This window comes from Brassica napus, unplaced genomic scaffold, assembly GCF_020379485.1.
Source record: "Brassica napus cultivar Da-Ae unplaced genomic scaffold, Da-Ae ScsIHWf_2134;HRSCAF=2786, whole genome shotgun sequence".
In the NCBI taxonomy this organism is placed as follows: Eukaryota; Viridiplantae; Streptophyta; class Magnoliopsida; order Brassicales; family Brassicaceae; genus Brassica; species Brassica napus.
Window position 1 is genome coordinate 5,001 of NW_026015546.1, and position 20,290 is coordinate 25,290.

At 33.6% G+C, this 20,290-nt stretch overlaps 2 protein-coding genes, 5 non-coding genes and 3 pseudogenes across 7 annotated transcripts; 4 read left to right on the plus strand and 6 right to left on the minus strand.

The window, feature by feature from the left end:
* LOC125600143 overlaps positions 1-1,490 on the plus strand; it is a 5,783-nt pseudogene extending 4,293 nt beyond the window's left edge.
* LOC125600144 lies at positions 222-1,490 on the plus strand (annotated as a pseudogene).
* A 604-nt stretch (positions 1,491-2,094) lies between these two features.
* Positions 2,095-2,167, minus strand: TRNAF-GAA. Its single transcript has one exon. It is a non-coding gene; the product is annotated as a tRNA-Phe (tRNA).
* Positions 2,168-3,722: 1,555 nt separating this feature from the next.
* TRNAT-UGU lies at positions 3,723-3,795 on the plus strand. Its single transcript has one exon. It is a non-coding gene; the product is annotated as a tRNA-Thr (tRNA).
* Positions 3,796-5,067: 1,272 nt separating this feature from the next.
* Positions 5,068-5,154, minus strand: TRNAS-GGA. The gene has a single exon. It is a non-coding gene; the product is annotated as a tRNA-Ser (tRNA).
* A 2,365-nt stretch (positions 5,155-7,519) lies between these two features.
* Positions 7,520-9,318, minus strand: LOC125600142 (annotated as a pseudogene).
* Positions 9,319-10,217: 899 nt separating this feature from the next.
* TRNAT-UGU lies at positions 10,218-10,290 on the minus strand. Its single transcript has one exon. It is a non-coding gene; the product is annotated as a tRNA-Thr (tRNA).
* A 1,561-nt stretch (positions 10,291-11,851) lies between these two features.
* On the plus strand, positions 11,852-11,924 carry TRNAF-GAA. Its single transcript has one exon. It is a non-coding gene; the product is annotated as a tRNA-Phe (tRNA).
* Positions 11,925-12,354: 430 nt separating this feature from the next.
* LOC125600145 (NAD(P)H-quinone oxidoreductase subunit K, chloroplastic) lies at positions 12,355-15,665 on the minus strand. The gene has a single exon (XM_048773049.1). The coding sequence runs from the start codon at positions 13,802-13,804 to the stop codon at positions 13,127-13,129; it is 678 nt and encodes a 225-aa protein (XP_048629006.1). The 5' UTR covers positions 13,805-15,665; the 3' UTR covers positions 12,355-13,126.
* A 239-nt stretch (positions 15,666-15,904) lies between these two features.
* LOC125600146 (ATP synthase subunit beta, chloroplastic-like) lies at positions 15,905-18,290 on the minus strand. Its single transcript, XM_048773050.1, has 2 exons — positions 16,361-18,290; positions 15,905-16,295 (listed from the first exon to the last, which is right to left on the minus strand). Exons 1-2 carry the CDS (start codon positions 17,838-17,840, stop codon positions 15,949-15,951), a joined length of 1,827 nt encoding a protein of 608 aa, XP_048629007.1. The 5' UTR covers positions 17,841-18,290; the 3' UTR covers positions 15,905-15,948.
* Positions 18,291-20,290: the final 2,000 nt, after the last annotated feature.

A 20,290-nucleotide genomic window follows, 5' to 3' on the forward strand; every position in this document is an offset into this window, starting at 1 on the left:
GTTGTTTTTGATGTTGAAACCGTTTTTCTGTATCCGTGGGCAATGAGTTTCGATGTACTAGGGGTATCCGCTTTTATAGAAGCTTTCATTTTCGTGCTTATCCTAATTCTTGGTTTAGTTTATGCATGGCGAAAAGGAGCGTTGGAATGGTCTTAGTTCGTTTCCTGAATACTTGTACAATAACAATAAAAAAAAAGTAAAAAAAAACCATTGAAACAATTATGAATTCCATTAAGTTTCCCGTACTTGATCGAACAACAAAAAACTCAGTTATTTCAACTACGTTAAATGATCTTTCAAATTGGTCAAGACTTTCCAGCCTATGGCCGCTTCTTTATGGTACCAGTTGTTGTTTTATTGAATTTGCCTCATTAATAGGCTCCCGATTTGACTTTGATCGTTATGGGCTAGTACCAAGATCAAGTCCTAGACAGGCGGACCTTATTTTAACAGCAGGTACAGTAACAATGAAAATGGCTCCTTCTTTAGTGAGATTATATGAACAAATGCCTGAACCAAAGTATGTTATTGCTATGGGAGCGTGTACAATTACAGGGGGATGTTCAGTACCGATTCTTATAGTACTGTTCGAGGGGTTGATAAGCTAATTCCTGTAGATGTCTATTTGCCGGGTTGTCCACCTAAACCAGAGGCTGTTATAGACGCTATAACAAAGCTTCGTAAGAAAATAGCTAGAGAAATCTATAAGGATCGAATTAGACCTCAACGGGGTAATCGGTGTTTTACTACCAATCACAGTTTTTTGTTGTACGCAGTACACAGACTGGAAATTATGATCAAGAATTACTCTATCCACCATCATCTACTTCAGAGATCTCTACTGAAACATTTTTTAAATACAAAAGCCCAGTATCTTCCCACGAATTAGTGAATTAGGGAGGATTTGAGAGAATAAGAAAAAAATCTTCATAAATTAGAACTCATGGTAAATGTGAAATACTTAAATTTATATAAAAAAGGTGTGGGGGAAATAAAAAAGATGCAGGGCACTTTGTCCGTTTGGCTAGCCAAACGCGGGCTGGTTCATAGATCGTTGGGCTTCGATTACCAAGGAATAGAGACTTTACAAATAAAGCCCGAAGATTGGCATTCTATTGCTGTAATTTTATATGTATATGGTTACAATATTTACGTTCCCAATGTGCCTATGATGTGGCACCAGGTGGCCTCTTAGCCAGTGTGTATCATCTTACGAGAATAGAATATGGTGTCAATCAAGCGGAAGAAGTTTGCATAAAAGTATTTACTCACAGGAGTAATCCCAGAATTCCATCTGTTTTCTGGGTTTGGAAAAGTACGGATTTTCAAGAACGGGAATCTTATGATATGTTAGGAATCACTTATGATAGCCATCCGCGGCTGAAACGGATCTTAATGCCCGAAAGTTGGATAGGGTGGCCTTTACGTAAGGATTATATTGCCCCCAATTTTTATGAAATACAAGATGCTTATTGAATGATAAAAAATTTGAATGATAAAATGAGTCTTAGTTTCTACAACTACGGACCTTCGCGGAATATTTTGAATTCGAGTCGTTTTTAGATCAAACAAACAGAAGAATTAAGGTCTTATTCATATTATTATAGATAGCTTAATCTCCAATTTGAAAGATACTTTTTTCCTAAAAGCCGAGCCAATAGGATGAACTAAAAAAAAAAAAAGAGTTCTGCATTATGAACTTTGTATCGCGCACATAACTTAGTCAACTTTAGTCACATAACTGGGAATGAATAAATAAGATTGGAAAGCAATACAATAAATGGGGGGGTTAAAATTCTATTTCTATTGTATCTAATCTAATGAATCTTGGGGGTATTTCTGCCCTTCAACGATAGATACTATAGATAGATATAGATAGATAGATATAGATTTTTTTTTTTTACTTTTTTTTATTCTTTCAACCAGAACTTTCCTTTCGAATATGTATTAGGTATAAAGTCTATACATTTTTTTTGAACGGATGGATCCACAACATGAACAAAAAAGAGAGGGGGATAAAGGATTATTGCACTTTTTTTACTAAAGATACGTTTAATTTGAAGACTATAAACTTATCAAAATTAATCAATCCTATGCCAAGAACCAGATTTGAACTGGTGACACGAGGATTTTCAGTCCTCTGCTCTACCAACTGAGCTATCCCGGCCATTACCGAAGTATCATTCTCATTTTATGAGATGACTTAGGTCTATGTCAATTAAAAGAAACGCAAAAGTAGTAAATGAAAAAAGTTTTGGACCGGGAATTTATTGGATCTTCGAAAAGAAGACTTTCTAAGTTTTAGAATGAAAAATTATTTAGATTCGAAATAATTCAAATCGATAGTTCTTTCTCATTTGTATATGTATGATATATCCCACAAGACTTGTATATAATAAGAAAGAAATTCGAGTTTGTAAAGTGTCGGATGAATGAAAAAAGATCAATGAATTCTTGAATAACTAAAAAAAGGGTAAGGTGTCAAACAGACTTTTTTAGGGAGTAGGGTTGGGGATAGAGGGACTTGAACCCTCACGATTTTAAAAGTCAACGGATTTTCATCTTACTATAAATTTCATTGTTGTCAGTATTGACATGTAGAATGGGACTCTATCTTTATTCTCGTCCGATTAATAAGTTCCACCAAGGATCTATCAGACTATGAAGTGAATCGTTTGATTCAACACAAGGGATTGAACTCCATTTGTTAGAACAGCTTCCATTGAGTCTCTGCACCTATCCCGCTTTCTAAACTCTGGTTTGTTCGCGTAACCCAGGATTGGCTCAGGATTGCCCATTGTTAATTCCAGGGTTTCTCTGAATTTGAAAGTTATCACTTAGTAGGTTTCCATACCAAGGCTCAATCCAATTAAGTCCGTAGCGTCTACCAATTCCGCCATATCCCCCTTTTTGCTTTGAGATTAGGATCTCATTATGATGTCTTTCCACTTTTTCTTATGACGAAACCTTGGAATTCATTACATACAGATACTTATTTTATTTCTTTGGTATCTTCTTGCATTTTTTTTAGCCCCATCCATATTGATTTAGTTTAATCAACAAAGATTCTATCATTTTTGTATTTGCAATTCATATGGTTATATATTAGAGAACATATATATGTTCTTCCTTTTCTCATCGTTGTCTTCAATTTTAAGAAATAGTCGAACGGTCGATTCGTTTTTTTACTTCCATGAAAAGAAATTTATGATCATTATTGAAACTTAGAATTCTACAATGTGCAATGTAAAAAGATTATAAGTCTACTTCGTAGATTTGAAATTCGAATAATTCTAAAAAAGTATATTCGAAATGAATATTCGAATATTCATTCTAATAATTTAATTCTATAAAATAATAAAGAATATAAAAAGAGAAAAAGTATCAAATAATAATAATTGCATGAGGTTAGAACAAAAAAACCAAGAATTTCAAATCAGATATCATTTAACTTAAAAAAAAAGCTTTCCGGTCTAATTAAAATTTTCTTATTTAGAAACTCATGAAATCAAAATTAGAAAGTCGATATATTGCTATATTATATTAATTCATTAAGGTTTTGTTTTATTTATTTAATGATAGTCACTATTTATTTGAGCTATATTCTGTTCTAGAATATCGAAAATATGATGAATTCTAAATAGATAAGGAAAAATATGAATAGAATAGTTAATTAATACGATCTAGTAGTTTAGTGAATTTGTATACACTATTTTAGTTGAGCCCGCTTAGCTCAGAGGTTAGAGCATCGCATTTGTAATGCGATGGTCATCGGTTCGATTCCGATAGCCGGCTTTTACATAGTTTTTCATTTTTTTACATGATTTTTAATGTACTTTCAAAAAAAAATAAGATTGAAAAGACTTCTTTCACCTTTTTCCAAGAGTTACCACGCCATTTATATTATGTCATATAAACTTCCATATAGGAATATATATTGGGGTAAAAGGGTTAGATCTTGGCAAAATAAATGAAGAAAATAAAGGAAAATTTTTGTGATTTATTGATTTATATATATTGTATATACAATAAAAAAAATCTGTATATTGAGAGAATATATCTTCTGACTCTTTGTATTCCAATAGTTTATTGGAGTGGATTTTACGTTATTTATCATTATCATTTAGTTCAGTTTTAATTTTGTTTAGTTTTTGTACAATTTCAATAAAAAAAGGAGTCTTTATGTCACGTTACCGAGGGCCTCGTTTTAAAAAAATACGCCGTCTGGGGGCTTTACCGGGACTAACTAGTAAAAGGCCTAGGGCAGGAAGCGATCTTAGAAACCAATCACGCTCCGGAAAAAAATCTCAATATCGTATTCGTTTAGAAGAAAAACAAAAATTGCGTTTTCATTATGGTCTTACAGAACGCCAATTACTTAAATATGTTCGTATCGCCGGAAAAGCTAAGGGGTCAACGGGTCAAGTTTTATTACAATTACTTGAAATGCGTTTGGATAACATCCTTTTTCGGTTGGGTATGGCTTTGACTATTCCTCAAGCGCGCCAATTAGTTAACCATGGGCATATTTTAGTTAATGGTCGTATAGTTGATATACCAAGTTATCGATGCAAACCCCGAGATATTATTACAGTGAAGGATGAACAAAACTCTAGAACTTTGGTTCAAAATCTTCTTGAGTCATCTGCCCCGAGGAATTGCCAAACCATCTGACTCTTCACACATTCCAATATGAAGGGTTAGTCAATCAAATAATAGATAGGAAATGCGTCGGTTTGAAAATAAATGAATTGCTTGTCGTAGAATATTACTCTCGCCAGACTTAAAAACCTAAGTGAAGTAAAAAAAAATCACTAAAAACAAGAGTTCGGACAACTCCCCTTTGCCCGCTTTTTTGATTAAAACTAAAAAGGGACAAGGTAAGGGATTTTGTCGGGGAATCTTTTTCCTATTCATGTATCATAGATTGGTAGGGAGGTTTGGATCCCTTGTTTGCTCTTCCCAGCATTTTCCATAGCAAAGAAATGTAGATTTTATATCTATTTTTTTATTTGATTTGATACGTTGTGGTCAATCACGTAAGAATTGGTTATTTAGTTGAAAGTACGGAAAGAGAGGGATTCGAACCCTCGGTAAACAAAAGTCTACATAACAGTTCCAATGTTACGCCTTCAACCACTCGGCCATCTCTCCGACATCAGGATTATGACTGAGTACCTGGGTGAATAGCGAGTTATTCATCGTTTTTTAGATTATGGTTAATAGATACCTTTTTGATCAGAAAAATGGAAGTAGATAGAATATTTTTTATAAAAAACGAGTCCGCTTTTATGTTAGTTCGTACTATAAAATTCCTTTGTTTGTGAGAAAATTTCTCACAAAAGAAAAGTTAAAGGAAATAAAAAGAGTTATAGAATGGATTACTACCTATGCCAAGATCGCGTATAAATGGAAATTTATTGATAAAACCTTTACAATTGTAGCCGATATCTTATTACGAGTCATTCCGACAACTTCCGGAGAAAAAGAGGCATTTACTTATTACAGAGATGGTGCGATTTGATTATCATTATCATTTTTTTCTATTTCTCACCGATTTGGATAGAAAAAAATGAGTATTGAAAAAAATCTACGCTTTTGAAGGTGAAGTTTATAATATAAAAAAGCAATCCCTTCTGTCATGTATCCACGATTAGTGCAGCCTTAGATGCTTCAATTATGAATTCTAGTATTGAGCAAAAGGTTTTTTACCTACGGTTCCCGTATTACAGATCAATCCTACTAGACTAATACAATATACGAATAGGAGGCACAGGGGAAGAAGCACTACGCCGAGAATCAACAACACGAAAACTTTCTTCAAAAAGATTCCTTTTCTTTCTTCTTCTTTGGGATTGGGACTAATTAAAATGGTTGGAACAATAAACATCCATCTCGTCCGTACTTTGGATACCCGTATAACCATTGAAGACTGTTGAAGTGACTAATTCCTGGAAATTTAGGGGCGTTGAGAACAAAGAAATTGTTAGAGTTTCCTTTTTTATTTTTATCTAGTATGAATATGAATCCACTTGGTAGTAAGAAAAGATCTTTTACAAGAAGGTTGGCTAGGGATTTCTTGTAAAAACATTAGCCCCGCTTAGTTCATAATGACATCAAATTTTCCATATCCATATATTTATTATTTTCATTATGCACCTAAAGGAGGAGCCGTATGAGATGAAAATCTCACATACGGTTCTGAAACGGAGAATTCGTTAAAGCGAATGACGACCGTAACGGATGTCGGCTCAATCTGAAGGAAATTATGCGGAAGCATTACAGAATTATTATGAAGCTATGCGACTAGAAATTGACCCCTATGATCGAAGTTATATACTCTTAATATAGGCCTTATCCACACAAGTAATGGGGAACATACCAAAGCTTTAGAATATTATTTTCGGGCATTAGAACGAAAACCCTTTTTACCACAAGCTTTTAATAATATGGCTGTGATCTGTCATTACGTGCGACTATCTCCACTATAGAAAAAAAGAACGAACAGCTAGTCAATGAAATACTAGAAAAAAAAAAAGGCTTCTACATAAGCATCGTCCAAAACGATTTTTATCAGCTGTAGTTCATATTAAATTATGGATCGAAATATGAAAGAAGAAATAGATATGCCTAAATAATTTATTTTCTATGATAAAAAAGATTCTAATTGATACTAGGAATCCCTAAAGATTAATAGAAAGGTTTGGGATAGATAAACAAGAGCTTTTATTTATATCTAATATGTGTAAATCTTAGAAATACTATGTTAATAGAGTGATTTGAGAAGGTATTGAGAACTTGTAGCATTGATTCTAAAGACAGTAAAGAATTTTCTTTTTTATGATATGAAGAATGAAAAAAAGTCTTTTTCACGTTCTATATAAATTGATAATATAAAGCGGGAGTTAGCGTCATAAAATTCTTAATATCTAAATAACCAGGACTGCCTTTTTTTTATCTCCTTGTTGAATGGCCTGTTCTCCACGGTCGAATAGGCGGGTCAATTCCCTCCCTGAGAACCGACTTGAAGTTTCCTACCTCATACGGCTCGAAAACTCTCTTTTGTTTTGGTGTACCAGTTTTTTTCACTTTAACCTACTTTAACTTTATATCTAATTGAATGAGATTTCTTATAGATATTCATTCGGTTTTTCTTGGATTAAACAAAAGAGAGTAATTACATGAGTTTCAAACTTTCGTTTTGATTTAATTAATATATTAATTAATCTAATAATAAGTTTTATCTTTTCTCCTACCTTCAGAAAAAAAAGGCATGTCCACTGTTATTAGATATTAGAATTTTCTGAAAGGTAACTATCCCGCTTTCATATATAAATTATATATAGTCGTTGAAAAAGACTTTTTTTCATACTTCATATCATAAAAAAGAAAAAGACTTACTGTCTTTAGGATCTGATGCTACACCGCTGCTCAATACCTTAGGGGATCCACTCTATTACATAAGTAGATTTCTAAGATTTATCTCATATTATGATATAAATAAACAGCTCTTGTTGTATCGGTCCAAAACCTTTCCAGTTGATCTTTACGGTGCTTCCTCTATCAATTAAATCTTTTTTTATCCATAGAAAATAAAGTATTTAGGCATATCTAGTCTTCACTTCATATTTCGATCCATGAAGTTTATTTATTTGCTACAGCTGATAAAAAATCGTTTTGGACGATGCTTATGTAGAAAGCCTTTTTTTTTTCTAGTATTTCATTGACTAGCTGTTCGTTCTTTTTTTCTATAGTGGAGATAGTCGCACGTAATGACAGATCACAGCCATATTATTAAAAGCTTGTGGTAAAAAGGGGTTTCGTTCTAATGCCCGAAAATAATATTCTAAAGCTTTGGTATGTTCCCCATTACTTGTGTGGATAAGGCCTATATTATAGAGTATATAACTTCGATCATAGGGGTCAATTTCTAGTCGCATAGCTTCATAATAATTCTGTAATGCTTCCGCATAATTTCCTTCAGATTGAGCCGACATCCGTTACGGTCGTCATTCGCTTTAACGAATTCTCCGTTTCAGAACCGTATGTGAGATTTTCATCTCATACGGCTCCTCCTTTAGGTGCATAATGAAAATAATAAATATATGGATATGGAAAAATTTGATGTCATTATGAACTAAGCGGGGCTAATGTTTTTACAAGAAATCCCTAGCCAACCTTCTTGTAAAAGATCTTTTCTTACTACCAAGTGGATTCATATTCATACTAGATAAAAATAAAAAAGGAAACTCTAACAATTTCTTTGTTCTCAACGCCCCTAAATTTCCAGGAATTAGTCACTTCAACAGTCTTCAATGGTTATACGGGTATCCAAAGTACGGACGAGATGGATGTTTATTGTTCCAACCATTTTAATTAGTCCCAATCCCAAAGAAGAAGAAAGAAAAGGAATCTTTTTGAAGAAAGTTTTCGTGTTGTTGATTTCTCGGCGTAGTGCTTCTTCCCCTGTGCCTCCTATTCGTATATTGTATTAGTCTAGTAGGATTGATCTGTAATACGGGAACCGTAGGTAAAAAACCTTTTGCTCAATACTAGAATTCATAATTGAAGCATCTAAGGCTGCACTAATCGTGGATACATGACAGAAGGGATTGCTTTTTTATATTATAAACTTCACCTTCAAAAGCGTAGATTTTTTTCAATACTCATTTTTTTCTATTCCAAATCGGTGAGAAATAGAAAAAAATGATAATGATAATCAAATCGCACCATCTCTGTAATAAGTAAATGCCTCTTTTTCTCCGGAAGTTGTCGGAATGACTCGTAATAAGATATCGGCTACAATTGTAAAGGTTTTATCAATAAAATTTCCATTTATACGCGATCTTGGCATAGGTAGTAATCCATTCTATAACTCTTTTTATTTCCTTTAACTTTTCTTTTGTGAGAAAATTTTCTCACAAACAAAGGAATTTTATAGTACGAACTAACATAAAAGCGGACTCGTTTTTTATAAAAAAATATTCTATCTACTTCCAATTTTTCTAGATATAAAATCTACATTTCTTTGCTATGGAAAATGCTGGGAAGAGCAAACAAGGGATCCAAACCTCCCTACCAATCTATGATACATGAATAGGAAAAAGATTCCCCGACAAAATCCCTTACCTTGTCCCTTTTTAGTTTTAATCAAAAAAGCGGGCAAAGGGGAGTTGTCCGAACTCTTGTTTTTAGTGATTTTTTTTTACTTCACTTAGGTTTTTTAAGTCTGGCGAGAGTAATATTCTACGACAAGCAATTCATTTATTTTCAAACCGACGCATTTCCTATCTATTATTTGATTGACTAACCCTTCATATTGGAATGTGTGAAGAGTCAGATGGTTTGGCAATTCCTCGGGGGCAGATGACTCAAGAAGATTTTGAACCAAAGTTCTAGAGTTTTGTTCATCCTTCACTGTAATAATATCTCGGGGTTTGCATCGATAACTTGGTATATCAACTATACGACCATTAACTAAAATATGCCCATGGTTAACTAATTGGCGCGCTTGAGGAATAGTCAAAGCCATACCCAACCGAAAAAGGATGTTATCCAAACGCATTTCAAGTAATTGTAATAAAACTTGACCCGTTGACCCCTTAGCTTTTCCGGCGATACGAACATATTTAAGTAATTGGCGTTCTGTAAGACCATAATGAAAACGCAATTTTTGTTTTTCTTCTAAACGAATACGATATTGAGATTTTTTTCCGGAGCGTGATTGGTTTCTAAGATCGCTTCCTGCCCTAGGCCTTTTACTAGTTAGTCCCGGTAAAGCCCCCAGACGGCGTATTTTTTTAAAACGAGGCCCTCGGTAACGTGACATAAAGACTCCTTTTTTTATTGAAATTGTACAAAAACTAAACAAAATTAAAACTGAACTAAATGATAATGATAAATAACGTAAAATCCACTCCAATAAACTATTGGAATACAAAGAGTCAGAAGATATATTCTCTCAATATACAGATTTTTTTTATTGTATATACAATATATATAAATCAATAAATCACAAAAATTTTCCTTTATTTTCTTCATTTATTTTGCCAAGATCTAACCCTTTTACCCCAATATATATTCCTATATGGAAGTTTATATGACATAATATAAATGGCGTGGTAACTCTTGGAAAAAGGTGAAAGAAGTCTTTTCAATCTTATTTTTTTTTGAAAGTACATTAAAAATCATGTAAAAAAAATGAAAAACTATGTAAAAGCCGGCTATCGGAATCGAACCGATGACCATCGCATTACAAATGCGATGCTCTAACCTCTGAGCTAAGCGGGCTCAACTAAAATAGTGTATACAAATTCACTAAACTACTAGATCGTATTAATTAACTATTCTATTCATATTTTTCCTTATCTATTTAGAATTCATCATATTTTCGATATTCTAGAACAGAATATAGCTCAAATAAATAGTGACTATCATTAAATAAATAAAACAAAACCTTAATGAATTAATATAATATAGCAATATATCGACTTTCTAATTTTGATTTCATGAGTTTCTAAATAAGAAAATTTTAATTAGACCGGAAAGCTTTTTTTTTAAAGTTAAATGATATCTGATTTGAAATTCTTGGTTTTTTTGTTCTAACCTCATGCAATTATTATTATTTGATACTTTTTCTCTTTTTATATTCTTTATTATTTTATAGAATTAAATTATTAGAATGAATATTCGAATATTCATTTCGAATATACTTTTTTAGAATTATTCGAATTTCAAATCTACGAAGTAGACTTATAATCTTTTTACATTGCACATTGTAGAATTCTAAGTTTCAATAATGATCATAAATTTCTTTTCATGGAAGTAAAAAAAACGAATCGACCGTTCGACTATTTCTTAAAATTGAAGACAACGATGAGAAAAGGAAGAACATATATATGTTCTCTAATATATAACCATATTGAATTGCAAATACAAAAATGATAGAATCTTTGTTGATTAAACTAAATCAATATGGATGGGGCTAAAAAAAATGCAAGAAGATACCAAAGAAATAAAATAAGTATCTGTATGTAATGAATTCCAAGGTTTCGTCATAAGAAAAAGTGGAAAGACATCATAATGAGATCCTAATCTCAAAGCAAAAAGGGGGATATGGCGGAATTGGTAGACGCTACGGACTTAATTGGATTGAGCCTTGGTATGGAAACCTACTAAGTGATAACTTTCAAATTCAGAGAAACCCTGGAATTAACAATGGGCAATCCTGAGCCAAATCCTGGGTTACGCGAACAAACCAGAGTTTAGAAAGCGGGATAGGTGCAGAGACTCAATGGAAGCTGTTCTAACAAATGGAGTTCAATCCCTTGTGTTGAATCAAACGATTCACTTCATAGTCTGATAGATCCTTGGTGGAACTTATTAATCGGACGAGAATAAAGATAGAGTCCCATTCTACATGTCAATACTGACAACAATGAAATTTATAGTAAGATGAAAATCCGTTGACTTTTAAAATCGTGAGGGTTCAAGTCCCTCTATCCCCAACCCTACTCCCTAAAAAAGTCTGTTTGACACCTTACCCTTTTTTTAGTTATTCAAGAATTCATTGATCTTTTTTCATTCATCCGACACTTTTACAAACTCGAATTTCTTTTCTTATTATATACAAGTCTTGTGGGATATATCATACATATACAAATGAGAAAGAACTATCGATTTGAATTATTTCGAATCTAAATAATTTTTCATTCTAAAACTTAGAAAGTCTTCTTTTCGAAGATCCAATAAATTCCCGGTCCAAAACTTTTTTCATTTACTACTTTTGCGTTTCTTTTAATTGACATAGACCTAAGTCATCTCATAAAATGAGAATGATACTTCGGTAATGGCCGGGATAGCTCAGTTGGTAGAGCAGAGGACTGAAAATCCTCGTGTCACCAGTTCAAATCTGGTTCTTGGCATAGGATTGATTAATTTTGATAAGTTTATAGTCTTCAAATTAAACGTATCTTTAGTAAAAAAAGTGCAATAATCCTTTATCCCCCTCTCTTTTTTGTTCATGTTGTGGATCCATCCGTTCAAAAAAAATGTATAAGACTTTATACCTAATACATATTCGAAAGGAAAGTTCTGGTTGAAAGAATAAAAAAAAGTAAAAAAAAAAAGATCTATATCTATCTATCTATATCTATCTATAGTATCTATCGTTGAAGGGCAGAAATACCCCCAAGATTCATTAGATTAGATACAATAGAAATAGAATTTTAACCCCCCCATTTATTGTATTGCTTTCCAATCTTATTTATTCATTCCCAGTTATGTGACTAAAGTTGACTAAGTTATGTGCGCGATACAAAGTTCATAATGCAGAACTCTTTTTTTTTTTTTTAGTTCATCCTATTGGCTCGGCTTTTAGGAAAAAAGTATCTTTCAAATTGGAGATTAAGCTATCTATAATAATATGAATAAGACCTTAATTCTTCTGTTTGTTTGATCTAAAAACGACTCGAATTCAAAATATTCCGCGAAGGTCCGTAGTTGTAGAAACTAAGACTCATTTTTATCATTCAAATTTTTTATCATTCAATAAGCATCTTGTATTTCATAAAAATTGGGGGCAATATAATCCTTACGTAAAGGCCACCCTATCCAACTTTCGGGCATTAAGATCCGTTTCAGCCGCGGATGGCTATCATAAGTGATTCCTAACATATCATAAGATTCCCGTTCTTGAAAATCCGTACTTTTCCAAACCCAGAAAACAGATGGAATTCTGGGATTACTCCTGTGAGTAAATACTTTTATGCAAACTTCTTCCGCTTGATTGACACCATATTCTATTCTCGTAAGATGATACACACTGGCTAAGAGGCCACCTGGTGCCACATCATAGGCACATTGGGAACGTAAATAATTGTAACCATATACATATAAAATTACAGCAATAGAATGCCAATCTTCGGGCTTTATTTGTAAAGTCTCTATTCCTTGGTAATCGAAGCCCAACGATCTATGAACCAGCCCGCGTTTGGCTAGCCAAACGGACAAAGTGCCCTGCATCTTTTTTATTTCCCCCACACCTTTTTTATATAAATTTAAGTATTTCACATTTACCATGAGTTCTAATTTATGAAGATTTTTTTCTTATTCTCTCAAATCCTCCCTAATTCACTAATTCGTGGGAAGATACTGGGCTTTTGTATTTAAAAAATGTTTCAGTAGAGATCTCTGAAGTAGATGATGGTGGATAGAGTAATTCTTGATCATAATTTCCAGTCTGTGTACTGCGTACAACAAAAAACTTGTGATTGGTAGTAAAACACCGATTACCCCGTTGAGGTCTAATTCGATCCTTATAGATTTCTCTAGCTATTTTCTTACGAAGCTTTGTTATAGCGTCTATAACAGCCTCTGGTTTAGGTGGACAACCCGGCAAATAGACATCTACAGGAATTAGCTTATCAACCCCTCGAACAGTACTATAAGAATCGGTACTGAACATCCCCCCTGTAATTGTACACGCTCCCATAGCAATAACATACTTTGGTTCAGGCATTTGTTCATATAATCTCACTAAAGAAGGAGCCATTTTCATTGTTACTGTACCTGCTGTTAAAATAAGGTCCGCCTGTCTAGGACTTGATCTTGGTACTAGCCCATAACGATCAAAGTCAAATCGGGAGCCTATTAATGAGGCAAATTCAATAAAACAACAACTGGTACCATAAAGAAGCGGCCATAGGCTGGAAAGTCTTGACCAATTTGAAAGATCATTTAACGTAGTTGAAATAACTGAGTTTTTTGTTGTTCGATCAAGTACGGGAAACTTAATGGAATTCATAATTGTTTCAATGGTTTTTTTTTACTTTTTTTTTATTGTTATTGTACAAGTATTCAGGAAACGAACTAAGACCATTCCAACGCTCCTTTTCGCCATGCATAAACTAAACCAAGAATTAGGATAAGCACGAAAATGAAAGCTTCTATAAAAGCGGATACCCCTAGTACATCGAAACTCATTGCCCACGGATACAGAAAAACGGTTTCAACATCAAAAACAACAAAAACTAGAGCAAACATATAATAACGGATTCTAAATTGTAACCAAGCATCCCCGATCGGTTCTATACCTGATTCATAACTAGAAAGTTTCTCCGGCCCCTTCGTAATTGGAGATAAAACCCCGGAAATTAGAAATGCCAAAACAGGAATAGCACTTGATATTATTAAAAATGCCCAGAAAATATCATATTCGTAAAGCAGAAACATAGACGAACTCCTATGAATGTGGAAAAAATACCCGCTTAGTCAATTCCAATCGGAGTGGATTGGGCAAGGTATATATAACTCTTGCGTCAAAACAAAAATTCAGGTTAATCGAATCATTTATTTTCGTTTGGTTGCTGTGGTAGACGTCTCCTTTTAAGATTTATTGATTGTAATCTTATTTTCAGTACACTTATTACTTAATATTTCCATGTTTCTATTACTAATAGTTTCTCATATTAATAATATAATATTAATATGATTAATAACTAGTAATTTTTTTTATTTCTGTTTCTTAAATTTGCTTTATGTTTTATTTAAAAATAAAACAAATTGATAAAAATATCTTCGTTTTTAAAATTATGACGTATCAAAAAATCCACTTACGACTATGAAAATGAATGAATAAAAAACGTTTATTCTAAATTATAAGTATCTATCTAGATATATCTATAGATAGTGATTGGATCCACTGAAATCAAATGAAATCAAATTTGGTTTTCCGTTTTATTCTGAACGACCCCCAGGACTTATGGTTTAGGGTCTGGGAGTTTTTTTTATGAACCAACAAATTGAAAGTAACCAGTTAGAAATAAAGAATACAATAAAAAGTCAAAAATTATCCAATTATTTGGATTTGAATGTCATTTATTAGAATAAATTTATTAGTTAGGGCTATACGGATTCGAACCGTAGACCTGCTCGGTAAAAGAGCTCGAACTTATTATTATCAAAATGATTCGAACTCTTTCAAAGACCCAACATGCATTTTTTTTGCATTGGGCTCTTTCATTAACTGATAGAAAGATCAGTTAGTCTACCATATTTTTTCTTAAAAAAAAAAGATAAGAAATGGTTCCAAGTACTCTGATTGATTATTTTTTAATTCTAATACAATACAGAATAACTACCAAAGTGTTTCAAAGAAGGGTTCTCTTGACGTAGGTTTGCTTTTGGTCTAGATCAACTTAAGTTAAATATAGTCTCTAACATCCTGATTAAAAAATCAAATATGAAACTTGCTACACCTTAAGGTTCATAGGACGAAAAGATCATTTTTGAGTTCCTTATACTCATTCTGCCTAGCATTAAGTAGACTGGGTATTCACCCTATCAATATCTCAAATCAATGATGGGTTCTATTAATTCCCTACCGAAATGGGGTACTTTAATAGGACCTAATGTCAGGCTATTGTTCTCCTCTTTTTCCTAAAAAAAAGTCATGGAGTAAGACATCGATTTATTAATAAGATCAATCAATTGGTTTGATTGCGTGATGGACTCCTCTGAAAAACTTTGGCGCACGTGTAAACGAGGTGCTCTACCTAACTGAGCTATAGCCCTTGTGTTTATGATCCACATTTTATCTTATCTTATCATGTAGATAATTTCTTGTCAAGATTAATATTATATGATCGAACATTATATCTCTTTCATCTCGTTGTTTATTGGTATTGCTTAGAAATAATATTGGATTTATAATCCTATCGATGTGATAAGTATCCCCGTGCCTTCTCTTTACGATGATAAATAACCTACTTAACTCAGTGGTTAGAGTATTGCTTTCATACGGCAGGAGTCATTGGTTCAAATCCAATAGTAGGTATAACTTATTAGACACCATGATCAATGGTGTCTAATAAGTTTTTGTAGCCAGCTTTTTTTTTTTTTTTTCTCGCTTTTGGATCCTATTTTTTTATACGTCAGCTAGTTACAAAATCAAATCGTATTGAGAGCCTCGACGCGTGTCCGAGCTCGTCTGAGAGCTAGATTAGCCTCAATTGTTTGTCTCTTGCCTTCAGCTTTTCTCAAGTTCGCCTCTGCTATTTCAAGAGTTTGCTGAGCTTCTTGTGGATCAATGTCACTATTCTTCTCTGCATCATTTACTAAAATAGTAATTTCATTATTGCCTATTCTAGCAAAACCGCCCATCAGAGCCATTGTTAACCATTGGTTATTAAGGCGTATTTTCAAAATACCTATATCAACAGCTGTGGCAATCGGCGCGTGATTTGGTAATACGCCAATTTGTCCACTATTAGTAGATAAAATGATTTCTTTTACTTCTGAATCCCAAACAATTCGATTCGGAGTCAGTACACAAAGATTTAAGGTCATTTCTTCAATTTACTCTCCATTTCTAAGTTCGTAGCCTTCGCAGTAGCTTCATCGATGTTACCCACTAAGTAAAAGGCCTGTTCAGGAAGAGAATCAAATTCTCCGGAAAGGATCAAATTAAACCCTCTAATTGTTTCCGCTAGCCCAACATATTTTCCCGGAGAACCTGTAAATACTTCTGCTACGAAAAAAGGTTGTGATAAGAAACGCTCAATCTTTCGTGCTCTTGCGACGGTTAAGCGATCCTCTTCGGATAATTCGTCCAACCCCAGGATAGCTATAATGTCCTGAAGCTCCTTGTAACGTTGTAAAGTTTGCTTTACTTGTTGCGCAGTTTCATAATGTTCCTCGCCAACGATTCGAGGTTGTAGCATAGTTGACGTTGAATCTAAAGGATCTACCGCTGGATAGATACCTTTAGCAGCTAATCCTCTTGATAGTACGGTAGTCGCATCTAAATGTGCAAATGTGGTGGCAGGAGCAGGGTCAGTCAAATCGTCTGCAGGTACATAAACTGCTTGAATAGAGGTTATGGACCCTTTTTTCGTAGAAGTAATTCTTTCTTGTAAAGAACCCATTTCGGTACTAAGGGTGGGTTGGTAACCCACAGCAGAAGGCATTCTACCCAATAAAGCGGATACCTCGGATCCTGCTTGTACAAAACGGAAGATATTGTCGATAAATAGAAGTACGTCTTGCTCATTAACATCTCGGAAATATTCTGCCATAGTTAAGGCAGTCAGACCAACTCTCATACGAGCTCCCGGCGGTTCATTCATCTGACCGTAGACTAGGGCTACTTTGGAGTCCGCAAGGTTTAGTTCATTAATGACTCCAGATTCTTTCATTTCCATGTAAAGATCATTTCCTTCACGAGTTCGTTCGCCTACTCCACCAAATACGGATACACCACCATGAGCTTTGGCAATGTTGTTGATCAATTCCATAATTAGTACTGTTTTACCCACGCCAGCCCCACCGAATAGTCCGATTTTTCCCCCACGACGATAAGGGGCCAAAAGATCTACTACTTTAATTCCTGTTTCAAAAATAGATAAGGTTGTATCTAAGTCTATAAAAGCAGGCGCGGATTTATGGATAGGAGATGTTGTGAGAGTATCGACAGGACCTAAATTATCAACAGGTTCCCCAAGTACATTGAAAATTCGTCCTAGAGTCGCTCCGCCGACTGGAACACTTAGAGGATTTCCCATATCAACCACGTCCATCCCTCTCTTTAAACCCTCGGTCGCGCTCATAGCTACAGCTCTAACTCGGTTGTTTCCTAATAATTGCTGTACTTCACAAGTCACATTAATTTCTTGACCAAGCGTATCTCGACCCTTAACCACCAGAGCATTGTAAATATTAGGCATCTTGCCCGGGGGAAAGGCTACATCCAGTACCGGACCAATGATTTGGGCAATACGTCCCAGGTTGTTTTTTTCACGTATTGAAACCGCTGGATCCGAAGTAGTAGGATTTATTCTCATAATAAAAAATATGTTCAATTTTGTTGCGAAATTTTTCGAATACAGAAAAAATCTTCGATAGTAAATTCATTGGTTAATTCAATAATAAATGGGAGTAAGCACTCGATTTCATTGGTACCACCCAAGCGAATATGCAATTCAATTTTTTACTTAATTAAATTTCAATGAAGGAATAGTCGTTTTCAAGCTCAACTAACCAAAACCTAGTTTTAAAATAAAAAATATATGAATAAAAAAAATTTTTGTGGAAAGTCTTTGATTTATTTGTCATAATAGGCAAGACTTTGTTTTATCTAGCCAATTCCGAAATGGAACTCTATTTATGATTCATTATTTCGATCTCATTAGCCTTTTTTTTTTCATATTTTCATTTTAGCATATCCGGTTATGCGTCCCATCGATATCAACCCCCCCTTGTTTTTCATTTTCATGGATGAATTCCGCATATTGTCATATCTAGGATTTACATATACAACATATATTACTGTCAAGAGTGATTTTATTAGATGATTCCGTACTACAATTTGGTGGCGGAACTTTAGGCCACCCTTGGGGAAATGCACCGGGTGCCGTAGCTAACCGAGTAGCTCTAGAAGCATGTGTACAAGCTCGTAATGAGGGACGTGATCTTGCAGTCGAGGGTAATGAAATTATCCGTGAGGCTTGCAAATGGAGTCCTGAACTAGCTGCTGCTTGTGAAGTATGGAAGGAGATCACATTTAACTTCCCAACCATCGATAAATTAGATGGCCAAGACTAGAAATTAGATTAGTAATTCACGTCCGTTTTATTAGTTTAATTGCAATTAAACTCGGCTCAATCCTTTTAGTAAAAAAAAGATTGAGCCGAGTTTATCTAGTGTATATACTGTTTTTGATAGATACATACTTAATCTAGATATACAAAATCTGAAAAAAAAAGAAGATTAAACACAACTACACTTTTGTATTGTAGTGTCCACAAGAAATTCTATACGAAATATGGATTCTTAGGATTTTTTTATTCTTTTTTTAAGTTTCGTGTCAGGGCTTGAACCAAGTATCCCCACTTCTTCTACCCATTCTGCATGTTGTCCTTTTCTTTTCATTCCGTATTGGAATAAAAACTTTTTTTTTATATTAGTATACGAGATTTTACTAAAAAAGTTCTTCATATCGCTTATATTCATAAGCGAAGAACAAATATTTCTTTTTTTTAATGAGAATTTTACACAATATAAGAAAATCCTTATTTTCATTTAGAATTGAAATTTATTAATTTCAATTGCTTTTACTTAATAATCTTAGCAATTAGCAATTGCATTGACATGCTTTGCTTACTCTGAATAGAAAATGAACTATTCAAATTTTTTTTTTGCATTTTTCAATTTTTTCATTGAATGACTATTCATCTATTGTTATTTTATTTTCATGTAAATAGAGGCCAGAAGCTCTATGGAAAAATCGTGGTTCAATTTGATGTTTTCTAAGGGAGAATTGGAATACAGAGGCGAGCTAAGTAAAGCAATGGATAGTTTTGCTCCTATTGAAAAGACTACTATAAGTAAAGACCGGTTTATATATGATATGGATAAAAACTTTTATGGTTGGGGTGAGCGTTCTAGTTATTACAATAATGTTGATCTTTTAGTTAACTCCAAGGACATTCGGAATTTCATATCGGATGACACCTTTTTTGTTAGGGATAGTAATAAAAATAGTTATTCTATATATTTTGATATAAAAAAGAAAAAATTTGAGATTAACAATGATTTGAGTGACCTAGAAATTTTTTTTTATAGTTATTGTAGTTCTAGTTATCTGAATAATAGATCTAAAGGTGACAACGATCTGCACTATGATCCTTACATTAAGGATACTAAATATAATTGTAATAATCACATTAATAGTTGCATTGACTCTTATTTTCGTTCTCACATCTGTATTAATAGTCACTTTTTAAGCGATAGTAATAATTCCAATGAAAGTTACATTTATAATTTCATTTGTAGTGAAAGTGGAAGTGGAAAGATTCGTGAAAGCAAAAATGACAAGATAAGAACTAATAGTAATCGTAATAATTTAATGAGTTCTAAGGATTTCGATATAACTAAAAACTACAATCAATTGTGGATTCAATGCGACAATTGTTATGGATTAATGTATAAGAAAGTCGAAATGAATGTTTGTGAAGAATGTGGACATTATTTGAAAATGACCAGTTCAGAGAGAATTGAGCTTTCGATTGATCCGGGTACTTGGAATCCTATGGATGAAGACATGGTCTCTGCGGATCCCATTAAATTTCATTCGAGGGAGGAACCTTATAAAAAGCGTATTGCCTCTGCTCAAAAAAAGACAGGGTTGACTGACGCTATTCAAACAGGTACAGGTCAATTAAACGGTATTCCGGTAGCTCTTGGGGTTATGGATTTTCAGTTTATGGGGGGTAGTATGGGATCCGTAGTAGGC